Raw genomic sequence first — 21,593 nt, forward strand, 5'->3', positions numbered from 1 at the left:
GTAGGGAAATGGTAATGGTATCTCCAAAGGAGGTATCTGGAGCCAAAAGGATGAGCTGTCCCTGGGAGCTGGGACAAATCCTGCTGGGGTGCCCAGCTTTCTCTCAGACCATTAGCAGGGCAGGCTTCTCAGCTCCCACAACTGCTCACAAGCTTTGGGAATGCTAATTAAAACCATTCCTGACCAAAAAAAAAGGCATTTTGCAGAAAGAGTGGAAAGACCTCTCCTTCCTGGAGTTTATGATTGAATGTATGAGTAACCTGGCCTTAGGTTTCTGGGGCATGAAGTCTTTTTCCTGGCTTGATTTATATCATTTAAAGAAAAAAAGTTTTCTGCTCTCCTCCTTAGTAGCTTTCTTTCTCCTTTCTTCCCCCTCCTGACCCTGTGCTCATGGCCAGGAAAAGTTTCCTGGATTCAGAAACGATCTTAAAAGATACCCATGTGTGGATGGAGGCAGTAGCAGATCACTGGGGAAGGCTCCTCCAGGATAGTTAAGCATATTGCTTTGGGTATTTTTTTCCCCTTCCATGTCCTTCCTGTTCCTCCTTCTAATTAGGGCTTTGTTGTAAATGCCTGCCTTGGCCAATCCTGTCCTTTCTCAGTTAGAGCAGTCCTGGAGCTGTGATGTGAGTCAGTGGGTTTGTGCCTCTTCTCCCTCGTTCTGATGAGCTTGTCTCCCATGTAGCGAGGGATTTTAAGATGAAGGAGTTCAGAGTTAGATTAGATTCTGAGATTAAATTCTTCCCTGTGAGGCCCTGGCACAGGTTGCCCAGAGAAGCTGTGGCTGCCCCATCCCTGGAAGTGTTCAGGACTGAGTTGGATGGGGCTTGGAGCAACCTGGTCTACTGGAAGGTGTCCCTTGCCATGGCAGGGGGTGGAATGAGATGAGCTTTAAGGTTACTTCTGACCCAAACCATTCTGTGATTCTGTGATTGTTTATAATGTATTATTCTGTGTTAGGCAGAATCACAGGGAAGACCATGAGAAATATTATTGCTTGCAGACAGCCCGTTTTCTGCTGATTCTTCCTCCTTCCAGCTGGAAATAGTGTGGAAATACTGCAACCTGTAGATGTATTTGTGTGATGGTGATCCTGTGCTTTTTTTAAAAAATTGCCTTGAAGTATCTCCAGCCTGCTCTGTAGTCTCATTGGTTTTGGCCATACACCTATAGCAGTTTCGCAGTTCTGCAGAAATGCAGAGTTACAAGTGAGAGACCTGTGTCCAGAGGGATGTGCAGGTAAACCTGCCCAGTCTGTGCCCAAATTCGCCCAGTTTTCCACTCCTCTCCTGCTGTAAAATCAAACTGAAAAAGGCAGGATGGCTGCCAGTAAATAAAGCTGGTACCAGTTCATTGCAAAAAAAATTAGACAAAATAGGACTCAGACCAACCAACACGCCATCTTGGTTGCCTTTGTTTTTTTAGTTGCCTTCTTTTTCAGTTGCTTATATTTTTTTTGCTCAAGTGGCCAGGTAGCTTTTAAGTTTTGGTAGTGGTACTTTTCCTGTGCTGTTTCCAATAACCCTCTGCATGGATTAACCGGCAAGAACAATCCCTGGGCAGCCAGGGAAAAGGAGTATTTTTACAGCCTGCATCCAGGCGTGACTCCGGTGTTTCATGCCACCATCTGAGCTAGGACAGGCTGTGAATACAGATCACGCCTCTCCTTTCCCTGCTTTCCCCAGGCTTCTCATTGGGAAAAGGGCCTTTGCTCAGAAGCCACCAGGGAAGTGGGTTATAAAAGTTTTATTGGTGAGGCAGAAAGATGTTTCCACTCTTGCTGTTCCTTGGGAAATAAGAGAAGGAAAGACAGATAATGTTTTGTCTCTTTATTAGATTGGGAAATCATCTATAAAGCAGAGGTGTATTTCAAACTGAGCCCCCCACGTCTCTTGTTAATGCCAACTCAGCAGCATCCAGCTGGCCGGATGAAGGGTTTGGATGATGCAGTACTTTGAAGGGATCCTGTTTTAGTGGGATGAGAGCCCCAGAGGGGCCAGATGTCTGGTAAGAAGACCACAGCCACCAGCCTGGGTGCCCTGCACTCAGCCCTTGCAGTTCCTTGCAGCAATCCCACCAAGTGCTAATATTCACCTGTGACAATCTGCAGGCTGGAAAAACTCATCCTTGAGGGAAGCTACCTGCCTGGTGGGTAGATGAGAGCTTGTGCATGCTCAGGGGTTGTTAGTAGGACACTGAAGGATAGCAGTGAACCGTAAAACGGCCTTAAAAGTGGCAAGTCCAAGTGAAGCTATGCGGCTTAAAATGTTTTATCATGTCGTATGCCAGGGCTATTAGTCCCCTTCTGTGCTTCTGTCAGGCAGCGTGGCAACCAGCAGTGAAGTTTTATCAGATATTAAAACCTGCTTTTGAAATTTCTCTTAGAGCAGAATGCTAAATCAACCTCTTCCCAGTGCTGTTTCCTGCCTGGCAGCTTTACCTTTACTTCCATTTCTCTCTCTCATTTTCTATCAGCTTTATTTGTAACCATTTTGTGTTTTATTGAGCGTGAATGAATAGTGGTACCTTTTAGATGAGTGATATTTTCATCTGAAGATGCTTGTTTAATATAAGCCCCCACTCAGCTGTTACCCCAATGGTGCTTTGTGTTTACCAACAGATTATTTCAACTAGCTTGAATTTGGAAGCAAATTTTATGTGGGGAGGTTTTCTGCTTCTCTTCTGGTGGGATGTTATGAACCTGGAACATGCTTCAGAGGCAGTGTGAGCTGTGTAAGGGTTGCAGCTTTGCTCCTGGGGCTGAGTGTAACCTACGCTTACCATATGCTACCAGCCTCTGCTTTGGGTAAAATGGGGGGTGTTTCTGCCTCCCTGCAAATGATAGCAGAGACTATAATCACTCAAGCTGCTGCCGTGTGGGTCTCAGTGCATTTGGGAATAAAATTTTCTACCTGTGGAAATAGGTTATGGATCCAAAATTATTAGAAAGGGTCTGGATTTACCCTTGGTGCTGTAAGCAGGATCTCAGCTGTCAGTGACAGTGATGGATCCCCAAATACCTGCTTGTTGCAAAGCATCACTGCCACCCCCAGAGGTTCCCTGAGATGTTCAACAGCAGCTGGACCCGGGGAGACTGAAATGTGCCTCAGTTGTTAAAAGGTTTGGGTTTTGCTTGGTCTGAGGTTTGTCACGGCAATTCCCAGGAGGTCTCTGCTGGTTGAGCTCACTCTGAGGAGGTATGTGGCTATTTTTTGGCACTGGTGATAAGTGTCACTGCTGCTTACAGGAACTGGGTTCCCATCAGTTCCATGAAGCCAGTGATGGAGGGCAGAAACGAAATCCCTTCCTGAAGGTTGACTTTCCTGTTTACACCCAGATGGAGGGGACAGATCTTTGTGCATTGCTCCAGCCAGAGCTGAGTCTCTTCAGAGAGCTCTGACCTGCAGCAGTATCCAGACATCCCCAGGGTAGCACCTGGGAGGTTTTGGAGGCACAGTCATGTTGGGCTCAGGGGAAAAGGAGGGACTGTGTGTCCCCTTGGGCTGAAGATGCACTCTCTAGCACACACTTCCATGCCTTGAGAGCACTGTGCATCTTTAAGCCCCTGTCGTTTGTTCTCTTGATCCTCATGCAACAGCTGGGAAGGGAAGAGGCTGGAGTTGAACTCACATCCTTGACAAGGTGCTCAGCCAGCCCTTTGCTGCACCAGCACTGACTTTTCCCTTGTGATTCAGTTCCAGGCTCTGCACCCTTGTCCAGTACCATACTGCTTAGGGAATTCAGACATTCATGGCTGCAAATGTTCCTTTGGGACATGAGTCCTCTGGGTCCACTCTGCCAAAACCATCAGGGTTGCTCCTCAGGGAGAGGCACTGCTGCCGACCCTGGCCCCGAGCGCTCACATCGACACTTCCATCCCCTGCTCTGCCTGGACCCCGTGCACACTAATTTCCCAGCCGGTCTGCTCCATTATGGCATTACAGGGACATTAGTTATTGAGGCTGGTTCTGAGAGCATGGTCTGAGTTAATCTGGGCTGTCCCCGCTGCTGCAGAATTTGCATCTGGCCAGGGTCGTGCATCTCGCAGCCGAGCAGCCAGCACTGGATGAAAAGGGCAGCGCTTCCAGAAACCCTTGCCAACAATTTGTCTTGCAAATGAGCAAGGGTTGCTCGCACCGCCCCGGCCCTGCTGAAGTCAGTGCTGGGCTGTGGCTCCGGGTTCGGGGCACGCTGCAGCTGCCTCACCACGCTCTCCTCGCCGCCCTTCCCCAGCCAAATTTCTTGCGAGCGGGCCACGCATCTGCATTAATTTAGATGACTTAATGTGGGGAGATCATCAGCTTGATTTCCCCTGTGGCTCTGGGAGTCAGCTGGGGCTCCGGGGCCTCCCATTAGTGGCCCAGCCCGGTGCCAGATGGCGGGTGATGCCCTGCAGAGGCTCCGGAGCTGACGTGCCCCATTGTGCGAGAACACAAAAGCGAGCCAGGCTGGGATGTTTTTTTCTTACCCCCCTTTCTGCTTTCATTTTCCTTCAGTGCTGTCACCCTCAAAGCTAATTCCTGCAGCTCTCTTTATTTATTTATTTTGCTTCGTGGTGGTGAGGGCTGTGAAGTTGCTGACAGTGTTTTCCATGTGGATGCTCCTGCCTTGTGCCACACTAGTATCTTAAGGACTTTGCTTCTCCTGACTTTTATTCTCTGCCTGAATATGCATGTGGGATGCACAGTCCCATGTGCATGTACACCCTCGTGGAATATCTTCTTGGACATTTGGGTCACATAATCAAGTTATTAGGATATTACAGTGGGTCTCCTGGGGGGCCATTATATGCCATGAGGTTTCGTTAAGATAGATTTAGTTGCCTTCCTGAATATTTCAGGTGTCCCAGCAATTTTTCAGGTCTCTTAACAGTCTGTTCTACAATCACCTGTTTGTTACAGAGTTTTCATCTCTTTTGTTAATGCTGGAGAGGTGCCTGTTTTGGGGTGCAAGTGTTTTTTCTGATGAAGATGCATATTTCAGGAGGGAGAGGACTGATTCCTCAGGCTTGGTACAGGACACACTGAGCATCCCTGCAAGGGCCCCCTGAAGATCAGGCTTACAGGGCTTTGGCTCTGATTTCCCCAGTGTGCTGCAAACACAGAGGCAAAGCTCAAGTTCAGAGCTCCAAGTCACTAAATATGCCCCTCTGCAATCTCTCAGTTCAGGCGCAGCATCTGACCTCTGCCTGCTCCCTAAAACCCACATCGTGGGTGCTGCTGCTCCTTGGCATTTATCATCACTCCAGCCCACGCAGCTTTCCACATTCATGTGCGCATCCCAAACTTAAGCTTTAATTAAAATTAAATTTCATGCTGACAGAGAGCTTAGGTGGCTAAATGTGGTTAACCTTGGCATCTGGGAATGAGTCTGGGAAGCAAATGAGAGCAGCAAGTGAGTGCATGAGCAGGGATGGGGACAGAGGAGTCCCAGGCAGTTGCAGGTCTGTCTGGCTGTCCCATCACTTACAGTCTTTGAAGGCAAATGCTGGTATTTAAATTTGGATCATGTGGCTGCTTGAGTGTCCAGCCTGTCTTCTAACTCTTACTCCTTTGGCAGGAGCTGCAATGTCAATGTTGACCTCTTCTCCAGGCTGGGCACTGTGTGCTGGGTTTCTTTTCAGCACCTCCCCTTGTTTTTTGTCCTTGGCACTGAATTTTGTTGCCAGGAGTTGTTTGATAGGATGGGTGGAGATCGATGGAGGGCGTGGGGACTTGGTGCATTTGCAGAGGGCTTAGGTGCTGGTAGTAGCAGGAGAATCTGTGAATCCTAGTCAGGGAACCACTGCTTGGGCAGTCTGGCAGCCTGCCCACCCTGACCTGCCCAAGTGAGTTTTCAGGGTGCACAAACACAGGAAGGAGCACAAACATTTGGATAAAATATTTCCAAATTTCACAGTAGGAAATAACACAGGCTCTTCCAACCTCTTCTCTTCCCAACAAATCGATAAAGCCCCTCCTTGTAGCCCTGAGAGCTGATAGTTATCCCATCCCGGAGCATCCCTTGGGAATGCTCTTGAAAGGCTTCCTGAGCTTCAATGCCCTCTCCTCCTGTTACCCAGGGCTTCTTGTCGTATCCTGTTCCCATAAACAGTACCAAAGGTCCTTGCAAAGAGAGGAGAGGCACCACCTGAGGTGACCTATGTTTGTTTAAGCAAGGATAAAAAAGCAAAAAAAATTAGAAGCATCTGAAGTATATATCTGAATGCCATAGCAAAGTGCTCAAAGCTGAAATTTAGTTTTGCTTGACTGCTCGTTTTAAAAATTCCCCACAGACAGGACTTGGTTATTTCTCTGTGCCAGTAAGAGATGCATATGCAAAGTTCTGTATGTGGTTGTGACACAGTACAGAGGTTGGATGATGGCAAATCACAGTCATGGCTCTCCCATGAGCACGGTCAGATTGTCTTTCGAAGCCATATCAAAACCTGCTCTTGTAAACCGTCTTCTATCAGGAATCTCTCCCAGCAAGCACAGCCCCGTGTGGTGTGGCTGTAGGTACAATAAACCATGTGACAGCCTCGCAGGAAATCAGTACGTCCCCTCTTTCTGTCAGTTTGCTTCCTTGATGTGATGCTCTGGGATGGTTTAGTGCTGGTGGTGATTTCCCAGGTGGTGTTGTCTCACCAGCCACTGCTGCTCGGCACGTGCCGGAAAGGATGTGATGATCCAGGAGCGGCACCACAGGATAATGGGAGCGTTGCCTCCTTGACCCACGACTTTTCTCCTGCCACCTCTTTCCAATGAATCCTCAAAGATAATGAGTTTAATTTGGTAAACTGGGCCCAGGGTGAGGTGTCATGGTGGGTTTAGGAGATAAGCCTCCCTGCTTCTTATCAACAAGAAGCCAGTCCTCCCTGGAGAACTGTGTTTTCTGGAATGCATCACTGCTCCTTGGGTTCAGAGATGGTCTGATGATAGTGAGGAAGATAAAGATGGTGAGATTGGCAGTTTGTAACTCTGCTATTCCTCTGTGTCACCATCTTCCACATCCTTCTTATCTTTAACCATTCTCCTGTGTCCTCACTTGTGTTTGTCTGCCAGGATGGTGATTGTGTCTCCCAGTTGTATTTAGGGTGCTGTGGGGTACACAGGGAGGAGAGGGGGCTCACTGTGGGTGCAGAGGTGCTTTGGGATACAGTGGCTTCTTCGCATGGACCTGGCATGAAATGTAAGATGTCACCTTCTTGTGGGAGTGGGTGTCTGGAGGGACCCTGGCTCACAGAGTCTGACATGTGTTACCACCCCCATGCTGTATCATAAAATCATTGAATCCTAGACTGGCTTGGGTTGGAAAGGACCTTAAAGATCATCTACTTCCAACCCCCTGCCATGGACAGGAACACCTTCCATCAGACCAGGCTGCTTCAAGACCTGTCCAGCCTGGCCTTGGACACTTCCAGGGAATGGGCATCCACAGCTCCTCTGGGCAGCCTGTGCCAGGGCCTCCCCAACCTTACAGAGAACAATTTGTTCCTATCATATGTCCACATATGTGCACGTGTACACACACTACTGTGTCTATGCTGACAAGCAATGCTGGGGTACAGCCCCAAGTGCAACCATCCCAGTGGAGGCGCAGGAAAGGAGTTAACACTCGCTGGCTCGTGCACAGAAATACAATTGCCATCTCCTCTGAGCTCCCAGAGAAAAATCAGTGAAAACATCAAACCGCACGTCCTGTACCGTGGGGCCGATATGCCGGAGCTATGAACTTTCTCTTTGAGGTGGTAATGGTTTGGCTGGCAGCCAGGAGCAGCAGCCGTGAACGGAAAGGGGGACTTCCAGAGATAAGCTATTTTCAGCGGGCTTCTCACCGCAAAATAAACAGAAAAAAGGACGAGCTCTACGTCTGCAGTCATGTGTCCTGCTTTCGTGGATTTGGCCTATTTTCTGAAGAATGGCTGTAATTCAGCTTGAGTTTCCCCTGGATTGCTGCCAGCAAAATAGGAAGCTGTTGCTATTGCCAAGGAGCGAACAGGAATTTATATAGTAATTCAGCCACAGGGACGAGATGACAGCTAACGGCTTAGCTGCTGCTAGGAGGAAAAGCAGACCTGGGAGGAACCTGGATTTTCTCAGGATCACAGCAGTTCAGTCCTTTCTACATATTTGGCATTATTCCCTTCAATCTGGACTGGGCAACATTGAAGCACAGTATCTGTGCTCCAAACCAAGGGATGGGAGCAGAGCAGCTCTCAGCATTTAGGAAAATCACCTGTATTTGAGTGAAATTCAGAGTTAAAATGAACAGAAAGGAGCTTTAGAGCAGTTCTTTGCAATGTTAACCCTGTGCCCCGCTTTCTCTGGCTCAATGCTGGGATCCTGTGGTCTCTCCTCTCCCTGTGCACAGGGGATGCTGAGTATTTCTCCTTGCAATGATGTGAGGCAGCTCCTCTGTGGGAATCCAGCCTTTTGTGATTATTTTTCTATTTAAATAACTTCTTTAGTTACCGTGTGTACCATTTCCACTTCTGTTTCATTCCTTAATAAAGAAGGGGAGTAGTTTATCGTGCTCGGCAGAGTATGGACATGGTGAAAGACATACTGTTCTGAAGGATTTAAAGTTAATTTCCGTTGGACAGAGAGACCGTTGTTTGGGGTACTTCCACAGCCGCCTTTCCCCCCTGCTCCGGCTGCCTTGGGTCCACAGGGAGCCTTTGCCTTGTGCCTTTGGGCAGCTCTTCCCCCTGCCTGGACCCCGTGTGCTGGGAGGTTTGCAAGCCTGTAATGCTTTAGATTCTGAGGGATACAGCTGGAACTCAGGACTGCTGTGTGATGGGACACAGCGGAGAGGTACATCTGGGTGCCACAGAGCCCATCACCTCTGACTGCCCACTCCATCATGAAAGCCGGAGTCTCTCCATGCTGTGCTTGGGTTTTTGCCAAGACCTACGAGATACTTCACTGTATGGAATGCCACCCCTTGGACCACCAGATTCAGGAAAGAGATCATCTTGGAGGCAGTTTCACCTCTTCTGGGGACTCCTCAGCTGCTGCCCAAGGGAATATATCTCAATCTGTGCAGCAGGCAGAATGGGCTGTAGCTCAATTTTCCATGGACTTGCCCATCCTAGCCGAGCAGGAGCAGCGTGATGTCCGTGGCTCAGCACACTGAGTGCTCACTGAGCTCCCTTGCCCAGGCAAAGCTCCCACCTCAGCAGGGCTGACCCTGCAGCAGCAGGAGGGAAAATGAAGAGTGAATTTGCTGTTTGCTGTTGGCCCAATAAAAATGGCACCTTGCCCAAGTCTTCTATAAATCACAGGTTCCATTTGGAAAGGAGTTTTCTGTGGTAATTAATGAGCCAGTATAAAGACATTAAATGGAGAATGTGTAGTGATAGAAAGGCTTGTCATTCACTGAGCCATCTTCCCCCATGTGAATAACCACAGGGGAACAAAGGCCAAACTCCTTATAGACTGAAGTGCACTATCTCTGATAGCTGGGAATGAAGTAATTCTCTGAAAATAACAAAGGCACAGTGAAATACATTAGTAAACTAATTACAAGAGAGCTGGTAAAAACAGATGCTGAAAATTTAAAGCTATTACTGGAATGATTGCTGGCAGAAAAATGGGGGCTGACAACAAAAAATTAAAAAATGCATCTCATTTAAAATTCATTAGCCTGTAAATCAGGACAGCTCCCTGTCTGAAAGCGAGGCTGATGGCATTTCCATGGGCAGTCGTGATGAAAAGCTTCCTTGCCTTCACCTTTATGGATTCCACCAGTGCCTCCGGAGATGCCGAAACAAAGTATGCGCTCGTTGGCAAGCATGAAAAAGCAGGGAAGCTGCTGGCTTTGCTCTGGGAGGTCTGAGCAGGGATGTTTCTACTCAGAGGTGTTGTGAGGGCTGCTGAGGATAATACCTCATGCTTGCTTGGCGCACTGCCTCTCCGAGCTGATGAAAAGCGGGATTGCTCGTCCATCCGCGCTTGATATTGGAAGGAGTTGGCTGCAAACAAAGTGGTCCAGGGCCAAAACCAGCTGTGTGGGAGCTTCCTCTTTTACTATCTCCATCAATATTTGGGAGAGGGATGGAAAACATCAGTATTGTGCAACAAATCAAAATGGTAACTATGTAATTTGTCTTAATTGTGTGTGTCGGAGTAGGAAAAACACGAGGAGCTCTGGATGGGAATCTGGCAGGAGAGACCAGCCTGCTGGCAGCATGCTGCACACTTTGCTCTGCCCTTGCTGAGCCAACCTCTCCCAGAGGCTTGTGGACAGCTTGCCCTTCATTTTCTCATTACTTCAGGGGTCTGCAGGGGCACTTGAGAGGGATAAATCATCACTATTTTGCAAAGAGCGAATGTGTGCTTCAGAGGAAAGTCCTGAAGAAGCCATTGCTGTGAATGCAACAGGAGGGGGCATCTTGTGATGCTGGAGGGGAACCCTGCTTTAGGGTGGAGGAGCCTTGTGTGATGCTGGGGTTTCTTAAGAAGTTACCTCACAAAAACATAGGAGCCCTTCGTGGTGAGTTGTACATCTGGGCAGGTGTCACAGCAGCCAGTGTTGCCTGGCCAGCATTACCCTTGGTGCTGGAGCTCTGTGCTGTTCACAGATAACCCCTTCCTTCACTGCCAGAATCACCAGCCCCAAGTGCAGTCCACCCAGGCAAATTAAGAGTTGTTTATGACATTTAATACTCCCCCTTCCCTCCAGCAGCAGGGCAGCAGGACCACAGGTTTGGCTTCACAAATGGTTGCCTCAGGATACACTAAATGCTGTCATGAGCCAGAGAGCAATTTCATCTTGAAAAATTACTGCAATAGAGCTCCCTGGTAAAGGTCTCTCCCAGCAATGCCTCCCTCTTTGCCAGAAACAACTTCTCTCCCTGAAACCAATTTGAGAGCATTAAAGGGGCTGTTTATTAGTCTGTTCCCCTGCAAAACAAGAGGGTGCTGGAAGACGAATAACCACCCTGGGCTGTCTGCTGTGCTGCTCGGTGTAGCAGGTAATATGATTGGATGCTGCCATGTGCTCTGAGCATGGAGGGAAGTGAGAAACGTGATCCATGAGATTGCCAAGATGCATCTTTCAAAGTGATTTGTAAGGAGCAGCATTGCCTCATGGGTAGCGTGTGCTGTTGGTACTCAAGGGATGATGTTGGATTTTGGTTGTGACCATGGGTGTCACTTTGTGCCTGTCCCTAAAATGACAGATAACTTCATAGGAAAGGTGTGAGGGTGCTCAGACAGTCCTAGTTGCTCACTGCACTGCTGAAAGGGTGTTTGTGCCGATGCACAGGGACTCCCTGCTCTTGCTTCCGGGCTGGGATGATTTCTGGCTGCAGCCACATTATAGGGGTCTTGGGTCTGAGCAGGCAGCATTTGGGCAGTGCTGCTGCATGAGGGAGAGCGTGGCAAAGGCCAGATACTCTTTAAGGGTTTCCTCTGGCATTGGCAGCTCCCCTGGTGCTCTCTGCTCTCCTAAGTTGAGACAAACAAGGGTGGTGAGCTGTTGAACATTGGGGACGCTCCCTCGCATGCTGTACTGGGGCAGTGTGGGGACAGTCTCTTTCCAGAGGTGCAGCATTTTGTGAGTTTTATAGAAATTGTGAGATACTGCAGTATAAAACAGTCCTCGGGCCATAGGGCCCCTGTTCATTTCTGTGTGTGGTGCAGAGTCAAAAATCTTTCCCGCTCACGGAAGAGTACCCCTGAATCAGCAGCTGATGGTGGTATAGTTCATTTTCCAATAAGTGAGCTATAATCAATACCGTGAATATACTAAATATCCTCTAGGACTGGAATATGGGCTTGGAGATGCCTGTGATTGTGCAGGAGAGGCTGGGTGTGCTGATGATGAGCAGCACATTCAGTCAAGGAAGTCAGGAAGAGGAGTAGAGCTGCAGTACAGGCATTCAGAGGTTTTCCAGGTGCCACCCTACAGGGACCTTTTCAGGAAGAACCCATCATCCTCCTCACAGCCTGGTTCCTTCATTTGTGCAGGGTGGGTAGAGCAACCAGGGGCTCCTGAGGATGTTCCCTCTGACTCCTGCTCTGCATGCAGTGGAGATGTGTTCATTACTTTCGCAGGATATTTATCATCCCTATGCAGAAGCAGCCCCCACAGGGCTCTGTGCTTTCTTCTGCTTCTGAAAGCAGCAGACCCAACAGTAAATCATGGGTCAGTAGCGTCTATTGGGGCTGTTCATAGCGGTGCAGCAGGGAGGTGACCTGAGCTGGATTTGGCTCACAGTCATTTCATGTGTTATGCAAAAAGTTGAGAAGCCACAGTCCCAGACCAGGCAACAATTTGCCTCCTGGTGGACTTGAGTCATGAGGTAGTAGATTTCCCCCCCTGCCACTCCTCTTGTAAAATATCTGTTGCATGTTCCCTCCCATGGGCAGCTGCTGTGTCCCACTGCGAGGCATTATCTCAGTTGTCTCCCTTTCATCCCTGTCCCAGGAGCTTGGTACTGGAGAAAAAAATAGGTCAGGTGGAGACTCTTTTCCTCAACCAGAGAAGTCTGTCTGATGTGCTGTCTTCTCAACCCGTTTTAAATTCTTCCGGTCAGCTTTGGTTGTGGGTGATAACAAGAGACATGAGGATGCAAAATGAAGAGAGAAAAGAGCCTGGACCATCCTCCATCCATGCTCTCAGGCATCCTGTTAGCTCCAGGGGAAAAAAACAACAGCTAAAGCAAAAGAGGAATAAGCATTTGTTTGTGAATATTCCAAATAAAAAGTGTTCAGGACTGACCCCTTCCCCGTACCTCTGCACAGACGAAGGTGCGTTGTCCTCCCTCTCTTATCTCACCATGTATTTTTGTTCCTCTTAAATTAACTACATTCCTCTGAAATGTCTTCGTTGCTTCAAACTCTCCTGAGTCTTGCAGCCCATCTTCTTTTGAGATCTGAGGCTCAGTATGGACAATAGAGATTTGGGATTTTCCCCGCTATGATTAGTGGACAGGGGCAGAGAGGATTTTCCTCTGTGCTGGGAGAGGCATGGCTGTTCTTTAATATTTCCCTCCCTTTCCAAAGCTGAGAGAAAGGCAATTTTTCTTCCCTTTAGATGTGAGCAAAGGGCCCCGCTCCTGCTACTCCTGGAGAATTAAATAGATAAATGGGCGGCGCTGTTGTTCACGCTTCACTATGCACAAAGCAACTTGCATTCAAAATTGGGCTCATGGCAGTTCAGCAACAACCTTGCACAATAGCGTCATTAGACACGCAGGGCCAGCTCGCAGGCGCAGAGGCTGCTCTCCAGCTGGAGTAGCCACCAGGCTGGCCTGACGTGGGCTTTTTTTTTAGCTTTATAAAAATGCATCTTTAAAAAAAAAAAAAAAGTATAGAAAGAAGATTCAGTGTGGTTTTCTTAAAGACTTGGGCAGGTGTTGCTGTTTGAAGGCAGGGGGAAGAAAGGAGAGGATGGGATTTGTGGTGTCCACACACCCCCCGTCTTTCATGCCAGCTCCTTCTTGTAGGGAAGTCCTCCATTTCCAGAGTGTGGAGGGGCAAATAAGGGACCTGTGTCTGCAGAGCCTTCACCTGCCGACTTCTTCAAGAATGTTCCCTGGCAGGTTGCTGACTTAGTGGTGAAGGTCTCTTAAGCCAAGAGGGAGTTGAAAATTAATCCCTATGCTTACCTTGGCACTGGTGGCTTTCAGGGAAAGGAGTTGGGTGCTCTATGAATCTCACAGATAGCAAAAGTTGGTTCTACTGGAGCTCTCAGCCTGATTTGAGAGTGGTTCAAATTTGGCATTAAATTGGCATGGTGTTCATTGTGTTTTAAAAACAACCCTGACTTCTGCTGACCTGAGGAGAAATTCAGTTTTATTAATGAGTAGAGAAATTCAGTATAAAAATCAGCAGCTCACTGTCATCAGGATGGAACCAATCTTGGAAGGGGTCAGCTTGCCCATGGCTTGTTCTCTTGCACTGGGCAAATCATTTGCCTCCCAGATTTCACCTTCCTCTGTTGTCACGGAGGTAACAAAGCCTGCCCTCCTTGGTAGGAGCATCTAGAAGCCCAGGTACTGGAGGCACATCCCCATAAAATTCTTCTTCCTTATATTGTGTTAACTTTGAGGCATTTTAAGCACATGCCTCCACTGGAAAAGGTCTAGATTTAACAGGTTAGTGGCAGAAATGTGGAGAAAGGATCTTGACTTGTGGGCTGCTATTTGTGGACTCCCTGGCATCTGTGGTGGTGTGGATGCTCACTCCTCCCCAGCATTGTCTTGTGTCAGAGCCAGCCTGGGTCTCTGTAAGTAATTCAAAATGAAGAGGCAATTTGATTGCAGAACTAACTGGCCTTCCCAAATGCTCTCCTAACACCATGCTTGGCACTGAACCTTTCAAGTCTTCCTCCTCTCCTTGTGCCTGCACAATGTTTGCATTTTAATGACTCTAAAGGCCTTTGCTTTGACATACCAAGTTAATGTTTTCTTTTTCTGTATCAAATCTAGGTCAAGCTCTGGCTTAGCACTAATGCTGTACTGAGCAAAAAAGGATTGGCCACTAATGGTTTCAATTTAGTTTTTTATGGAGTAGAGAAAATTTCACTCGATAGCTGTTTTCAGTTTTATTCCATTGGCCTTTCCACCAGGCCTGTTGGGATGGAGAAAGTGCTTGTGACTTGATTAAAGGAGATCCCAGAATGAATCCGCCATTAATATGGATGAGGATAAGTGTTGCTGCTCACCTGTGCTGTGTCCATAGGACATGCCTTCAGGGACTGCATCCCAGTGGGGGTTAAGTGGTGGGCAATCCCAAGCTTGGGGGTTTCTTTATGGAAGAGCCTCACCTGTGATCCAGCATCATCCTAATTGAGGTCCTTAGTTATGTAACACAGGGGAAGGAGAGATGAAGAGTAACTCCTCTGCTTCATGTGTCCGTGTGCCTGTAGACAGCTCAATCTGAATCTAGCCTTGGCCAACATCTCTGGGAGGAGGCTCCTCTATGCCTGCAGCGTCAGAGGGCTGTCAGGGCCATTCCCTGTCTGCTGTGAGCCCTAATTTTGTCTTTCCCTGCCCTGTGCCAGTCTCTGTGTACCGCAGCCAAAATCCAGGTGGGATGATAGCAGAAGCACTGAGACACCACAGCTTGGAGCATTAATGTGGAGCAATGAGTGTGAGTGTAATTTATGTTACTTTTATGGCTTGATGACACAAGGAGATGGCAGAGGGAAGTTTAATGGGAACTGGGGTGGTATTCACCCCTCTGGTGATGGTAAAAAAGGCCTGGAGCAGCACCAGTTCCTCCGCTGGCACGTGGATACTGCATTGCTGGGTAGCAGAGACCACTGGCAGATGGATTAGTGAGTGCCTCCCCTCTTAGGAGCTCGCGGGTGAATATTGTGATTGCATGTATTTATTTTTAAAATTATTATGGCCATTAGCATAGAAATGAGCTGCAGCTCCCTGGCTGCTGGCCAACCCCACCCGGGCTGGCATGCAGCTCTTCTCTGTGGCGGCTGGAACAAAAGCGCCCGGCTGGTAGCAGGGCTCCTGCTGCTTGCCACGGAAAGACAAGTGACAAACAGGAGCAAGCACTCTGCTGCATGAGTTTGTTACAGTCAGTTGGGACGTATATAAAAACCTCAGATGGGTCAGCAGAGATTTAGCCCCTCCAGGCAATGCCCTGTGAAGCCGTTGAGCTCCTATCCCTCTCCTCTCCTTCTCCCTGGTGATTTATTCCCAGGCTGAAAACCCAGTAATCACTCACATTGAAGTTTTGTTGCTGTTTTACAGGAGATGCTCCAAAAGTCTTTTGTCTCTGCAACTGTAAATAAACTTGTAAACCTGTTTTAAAAATAGCATTTTGTAGCTTAGTGCATGAATTTTTAATGCATCTTCTGCAAACCAGCTGGTCTTGGCAAGGGTCACAGTGTTTCCTAGGCATTTAACATAAAATTGTGCTTCAAAGCCACATTATAGTGTCGTTGAAGAGTAATATTTTACTTAACGTCCTCATAACTGAATTATTTATAACTTGCCATGTTTTATTAATGATAAATATTAATACTGGTGTATTTAAGAGTAGAGGTTATTGCTGCAGTTTTACCTATATGAGGTGATATTATTGAAATAAAGGAATAGCGATGAATTCTGTAGCTGGCAGAGCGAAGTGTGTGCTGGGGCTGTTCTCATTCACACCTCCCTCTTTTATCAACCCTGTCAGCCACCAAAAAACCTCAGTGCAGAGCATCTCTACGTTTGAAACGAATTTTTCCTGCACGCATCTGAATCCCTGCTCTTTTTTTAAATTTTCTTAGAGAGCTTTGTGTTATTGTCAGTAATTCTTGGGTTCATTTCTTGGTGAGGGCCCATAAGCTTTGGCTTTGCAAAAATGCTCACCCTGGTCTGGGTCTCCAGCCTTGAACTGTTCTGCAGGGTCCCTTGAGTTCTCCTGCTGCAGGCACCCCTGGATCCCCCATCTTTTGAAGCATCCCTTGCCACCTCGGATGAGGCATTACTTGGTGTAGGAGACCTCCTAGCAGCCTTTGGGCTCCTTCCCACATGGCTGAGTGCTCTGGGCCATGATCAGTCTCATTTCAAGGCTAAATCTATATGAATTGGGTAAATTGCCATTGCACCATTGGCCTCCATCCTTTACCAGAGAGGATAATTGCATTGGCTTTCATCTTGGGAAAGGGAAATACAATTTTCTGTGATCTTTCACCTTGTGCTGGTGTGTCCCCATCTGGCAGGGAACATTGTGCGGCCACTCCCCGGTCTGGCTCCCAGCGTGGAGCTGGCTGCCTATCCCACCCTCATACCTACAAAACCTTCCGAACCCTACAACTGTGCAGGGCCAAGGCTTTGCTCCGTGTTACTCCATCAGCTTAACAAATCTGCCATCACTGGGTTGAGAGCGGTGGTTGCAGGAGCAGCACAGGTTAATGCAACACATCTTTAATGTATGATTGCTAATGGCCATCTCCCATCTGCCTGAGCCCAAGTGCAGTTTGCAGATGAATGATTAAGCTGCCCTGACACATAGGCAGCTTGTTCCTTAGCAGACCTACAGTCATTACACTTGATGCATGTGAAAGGGGACGAGGCTTTCTAGCTGGGGAGAGGGTGTCATTGGGCTGGGGTGATGGAGCAGGGGGTTCTCTTGGAGTTTGTTTTGTATGGTAATGTGAGAGATCCTCCTGTGGATGCAGCACTTTAAATGAATCATGAGCTCAGTAACCACTGGGATGTTTATTAGCTTTGAATATGTTTATTGCGGAGTCAACAGGCAGCACCTTCCAATTAATTAATAGTAATAATTACAGTATTATTTATGTAGCTCTAACAGCATGCCAGAGTGTTTCCACACAATGGTTACAGCTGTGGCTTGCTGGAACAGGCTGGTCTGTATTCACCCTGTGTGGGCATGCTAGGGTTCATCATTTACTGGTGCTCCCAGCTCCAAAAGCGTCTCTTTGCTGAGCTCTTGGCAGCTGCTCTTTCTTTTGGCTGAATCATTTTGTTCCACAGTGTGGTGATGTGGCTGTTCCTGCTGCGGTGCTGGAAGGCAGAGTATGCAATGAGCAGGAGCACCTGCAAACAGAGGTGGAAGTCAAGGACGGTACATTTCACTAGGGTATTTCGGTATTCTTCTGCTCGGGGTATTTAAACAACATGAGTTTAGGAGTCAAGCTGTACATACCAGAAGGATATTTACAACAGATAAGACATTGATGGCAACAGAAAGAATCCACCTCTCTTCTGATGTGGACTAGGATCCAAAGGCTGCTCAAGCTGTTGGGAATGACCTCTGCTAAGTGCCAGTGCAGTGTCTATGTTTCTCGCTGCCTCTGCAGACCTTGCTGAGGACCATGATCATGGAGCAAAGTCTCCTGTTCTGGTTGAGTCAATCAGTTCAATGTGCAGAGGCAAGTGGGGTACCAAGAACTTCCCACTAGTCTTGTTTTTCCATGCAGAAGGTTAGCCTACAAGTTGGCCTTCTACTCTTACATTACGTTACAGTCCCATTTGTGTTCTGTGGGAAATGAGGGTGTTTCTAGGTTATGTGAAGTTGCTGACATCTTCCAGTTGTTGGATCTTTCTTCACATGTGAATACTTTTGTCTCTCTTTTTGTCTTCCAGCGATGTCTGACTTCCACATCCACCCTCAGAATGCAGTGGTGGAGGAAGGTGGTGTAGCGAGATTCCAGTGCCAGATCCATGGCTTGCCTGAGCCAGTCATCCTATGGCATAAGAACAGCATGCCAGTCAACACAGACAACGAAAGGTAGGACAGCTCCAAGCCATGTGCACCTTTCTCCAGGTAGGAAAAGATGGCCAGACTTCCTATTCCTTTCACGGCTGTACTTGGACGCAACTAACCTGGGCTAAGGGTCTTGGCCAGTGTTCCCACCATGGAAGACTCTTTTGTTTAGTGTAGTGGCTTTTCTGGTTTGGTTCTCCTTCTGGCCAAACACCTTGCAGGGGTACTGGTATTTCCCAGGAGAGGTAGATAAAGCTATTAGCTGATTTTGAAGGGCTTGCACTGACCCTCCCTGATCAACCCTGCTCCAGGTTTGTTTTCCAGCATGGAGACCTGCCCAGCAAGCCTCAAATAGCTGGATAGCTTTGGCATCCTTCATCCCTCTGTGGCTCCATTTTGCGTAACTCTTTCTGAGACAGATCCATGACTTAAGATTTTGCATATGGGTCCTGGACTCTTTTAAGTGCTGAATTACACCGTGGCTGCTATCCCCAGGTGGACTCCCTCATGTGTGGCAACTGGCGAGCTCCACAGAGAGCTTCCCACAGCACCCTGAGCTGCCATTTCCCAAACAGTCTCCTAAAGAGAAACTCCAGCTGCCTCCCCTGCCAACGTAGGGAGCGGCACGTCGCTGCTTCCTGTGTTTGACAGGCTGCTCCCTTTGCGTCAGAAACATCCCTCATCACAGTTTGATCCTCGGCACAGCGCGGGACAGGTGGCAGGAAACGCATGCTCGGTGCCGGCAGCTGCCAGTGGCCCCAGCTGTAGCTCGGGAGCCGCACAACCAGTGGTGGGAGACAATCGCTCACAGCACACCTCAATCGCGGATTGACGTCCCTGCCTTGGGAATAGGCGAAACCGGGAAGCTGTAAATATTTTCATGAAAGCCCCTATTCTTAAAAATGTCAGTTCTGCAGCAGAATGTGGTTGGGTTCTTTGGAGGCAGGAGAAAACACAAGGGCTGGAACAATGCCTGACCTTCTCAGAGCGGCAGTGAACTTACAGTAGAAGGACCCAAGAGGCCCAAATCTGCCGTGGAAAACTGCAACTGTCAGGTTTTGTTTTTCCTTGCATTTTTCATCTGAGCTTTTTTTAGCCCAGCACAGGGTTGATTTGTTAAGCCTGATCTCTGAAGGCTTCTTACTCATACAGGTGCTGAACTGGGGATGCAGTTGAATGGAGCAACTGATCTGAGGTGGCATCAGCAGAAGTAAGGGGTGGAGAACTGGGCTGGATACCTTGTGGCATTCCAGTGAGATGTTGCAGGACAGGTCAAATTCCCCTGAAGTCCTTCATGCATCATTGATCCTTTCCACTTGAACCCGGGGACACGGTTGTGGACATGGTCAGAGATGTGGCAGGGATTTAAATGTGACCAGGACTTCTTTTCTCCACGGCTGAGGAACCCCAAGGTTGAGGAGCTTCAAGACCGAGAAGCCAAGACTTTTCTCCAACCCAGAGAGCTCCAAGCTGTGCTCATTCCCTCTGCTTCTCCTCTGGGGGAGGGAGTCTGCCCAAGCCCAGGAGGATATGGCCTAGGAACAGTTTCCCTACGTTCGTGCCCTGATTTTGAAGAGATTTTGCTTTTTGTAGGAGTAAAGTTACCAGGGAAGGTTTTTATTGTCAGCTCAGTAGATTAATCTCTGATACCAGAGCCTGGGTGATGAGAGTTGCTTCTCTAACTGAATTGGATTTCTGCATTAATCACGCTTGGTGCATTTCTGCGTATAAAGTGTATATAAATTTGTATGCCTAGTCTTGCACTTGGAGGCTTTGAAGGCAGAATAATAGCTTTGGAATTGAATCTTCTAATGATGTGGGCAGATTGTTAACAAAAATGAAGGCTTCTTGTAGTATAATTCATCCAAAACAATGGGCATTTTAAAGTCCCAGAGAGATTGCAATCAACTTTGGGCCATGTAAAACTGATTGCTGTCATGCTGCCACTGACACGGAGCCACGCGTTTGGAACCCGGCACAGGGAGCAGGTTATAGGCACTTAACCATATGCTGATACGGAGAAAGATATTCTTCATCATCCGGACGGAAATGGATTATTAACTCATCACAGTGTAATGACTTACTACCAGCCAATTTAAACAAGTGGTTGCCAAGCAACCTGTAATGTATGTGTACATATATGTGTGTATGCATGCATGATTTAAATGTGCCTATGTTTTAAAGATGTAAAATATTTATTGATGTTTACATTTTCCCACTCAATATTTATTTTAAACATACCTTTTCATGCATCTGAGGTTTTAAGGTCATAAGGATTTGAGTCCTGGACCTGGTGTGGGGAGTGTGGAGCACAGGCTTCTCCTGATGCTTGTCTGTGGTCACTGTGCTTCAGCTGATGAGTGATGATTCCCACGTCATGATAACTCTAGTGTCAGCTGTCCTCACATGCAAATGCATTGCCAAAGCTTTTCCACAGGTTAAATAGGAAGCATCTACTTTGTAGCCTTCCAACAAAAATCACCATTTTTCAAGGATGCATCAGGAGATAAATGATTTTCTTTTACCCCCTGTAAAGAAGACCAGAGGCTCAAGTATCCAAAAAAAAAAAAAAAGAACTGATGCAGAGGTAGGCGTGGGCTCAGCCTGCAGGGGCATTGGCATCTTAGTGGTATTGGCACCTCTGCACTGGGGTGCAGGGAGCCAGCCTGCCTTGCCTGGATGGGTGTGCAGCCTGCTGTCACATCATGTCCTGCTTTGCAAGCTTTTGATTCTGTTTTCTCTTCCCACAGGTACACACTGCTTCCCAAGGGGGTTCTCCAGATAACGGGACTAAGGGCAGAAGACAGTGGGATATTTCACTGTGTTGCCACCAATATTGCTAATGTGAAGTTCAGCCGGGAGGCCCGACTCACTGTGTCAGGTTAGTGTCAGCTACACTGTACTGGCTTCCTCCCTGTCTTCTTCATACTGCTGTTCTGGACTGGGACAGTTTAAGAGAGCTTCAAGCTAACAGCACTGAGAGGCATTCCTCTGTCCAGCCATAACACCTTCCTTGTTCTGGATTGATATTTGTTCAGATCCCCTCCAGTAGGGGACATCCCAGGTTCCCTGTGGAAATGGAGATTGCATCTTTGGAGATAAGAGGCAAGGGAAGTCTGCCCAGGGATGGTTGGGTGGAAGTTTCTCTCTGAGCTCTTTCTTATATGCAGCCAAAGGTCTTTCCCCTGAGCTGTGATAATTGCTGGTACCCAGGAGCTGGAAGCTTTCCAGCATACAGCCACATCTCACAGCTTCCCATCACCCTCCAAAATACTACTTGGCCAGTGGTTCTGGAGCGGAGACTTAACACCTGTACCAAGTGTCAGATTAGCCTCTGCTGACCGTAAAAAAGCAGCACATGTGAAATGGGGTGAAGCCAAGGGAAGAGTGATGTTGTGTATAACAACTCTGATAGGGAAA

At 47.9% G+C, this 21,593-nt stretch overlaps 1 protein-coding gene across 1 annotated transcript in view; it reads left to right on the top strand.

Moving 5' to 3' along the window:
- The window catches only part of IGDCC3 (immunoglobulin superfamily DCC subclass member 3), a 93,180-nt gene that overhangs the window by 30,659 nt on the left and 40,928 nt on the right, over window positions 1-21,593 (top strand). Inside the window, exons 3-4 of the mRNA XM_008638561.2 lie at window positions 18,053-18,197; window positions 20,924-21,054. Of these exons, the coding sequence (XP_008636783.1) occupies window positions 18,053-18,197; window positions 20,924-21,054 (276 nt within the window). The remainder of the gene's footprint in view (window positions 1-18,052; window positions 18,198-20,923; window positions 21,055-21,593) is intronic.

The sequence above is a fragment of the Corvus brachyrhynchos genome, unplaced genomic scaffold (genome assembly GCF_000691975.1).
Source record: "Corvus brachyrhynchos isolate BGI_N302 unplaced genomic scaffold, ASM69197v1 scaffold200, whole genome shotgun sequence".
In the NCBI taxonomy this organism is placed as follows: Eukaryota; Metazoa; Chordata; class Aves; order Passeriformes; family Corvidae; genus Corvus; species Corvus brachyrhynchos.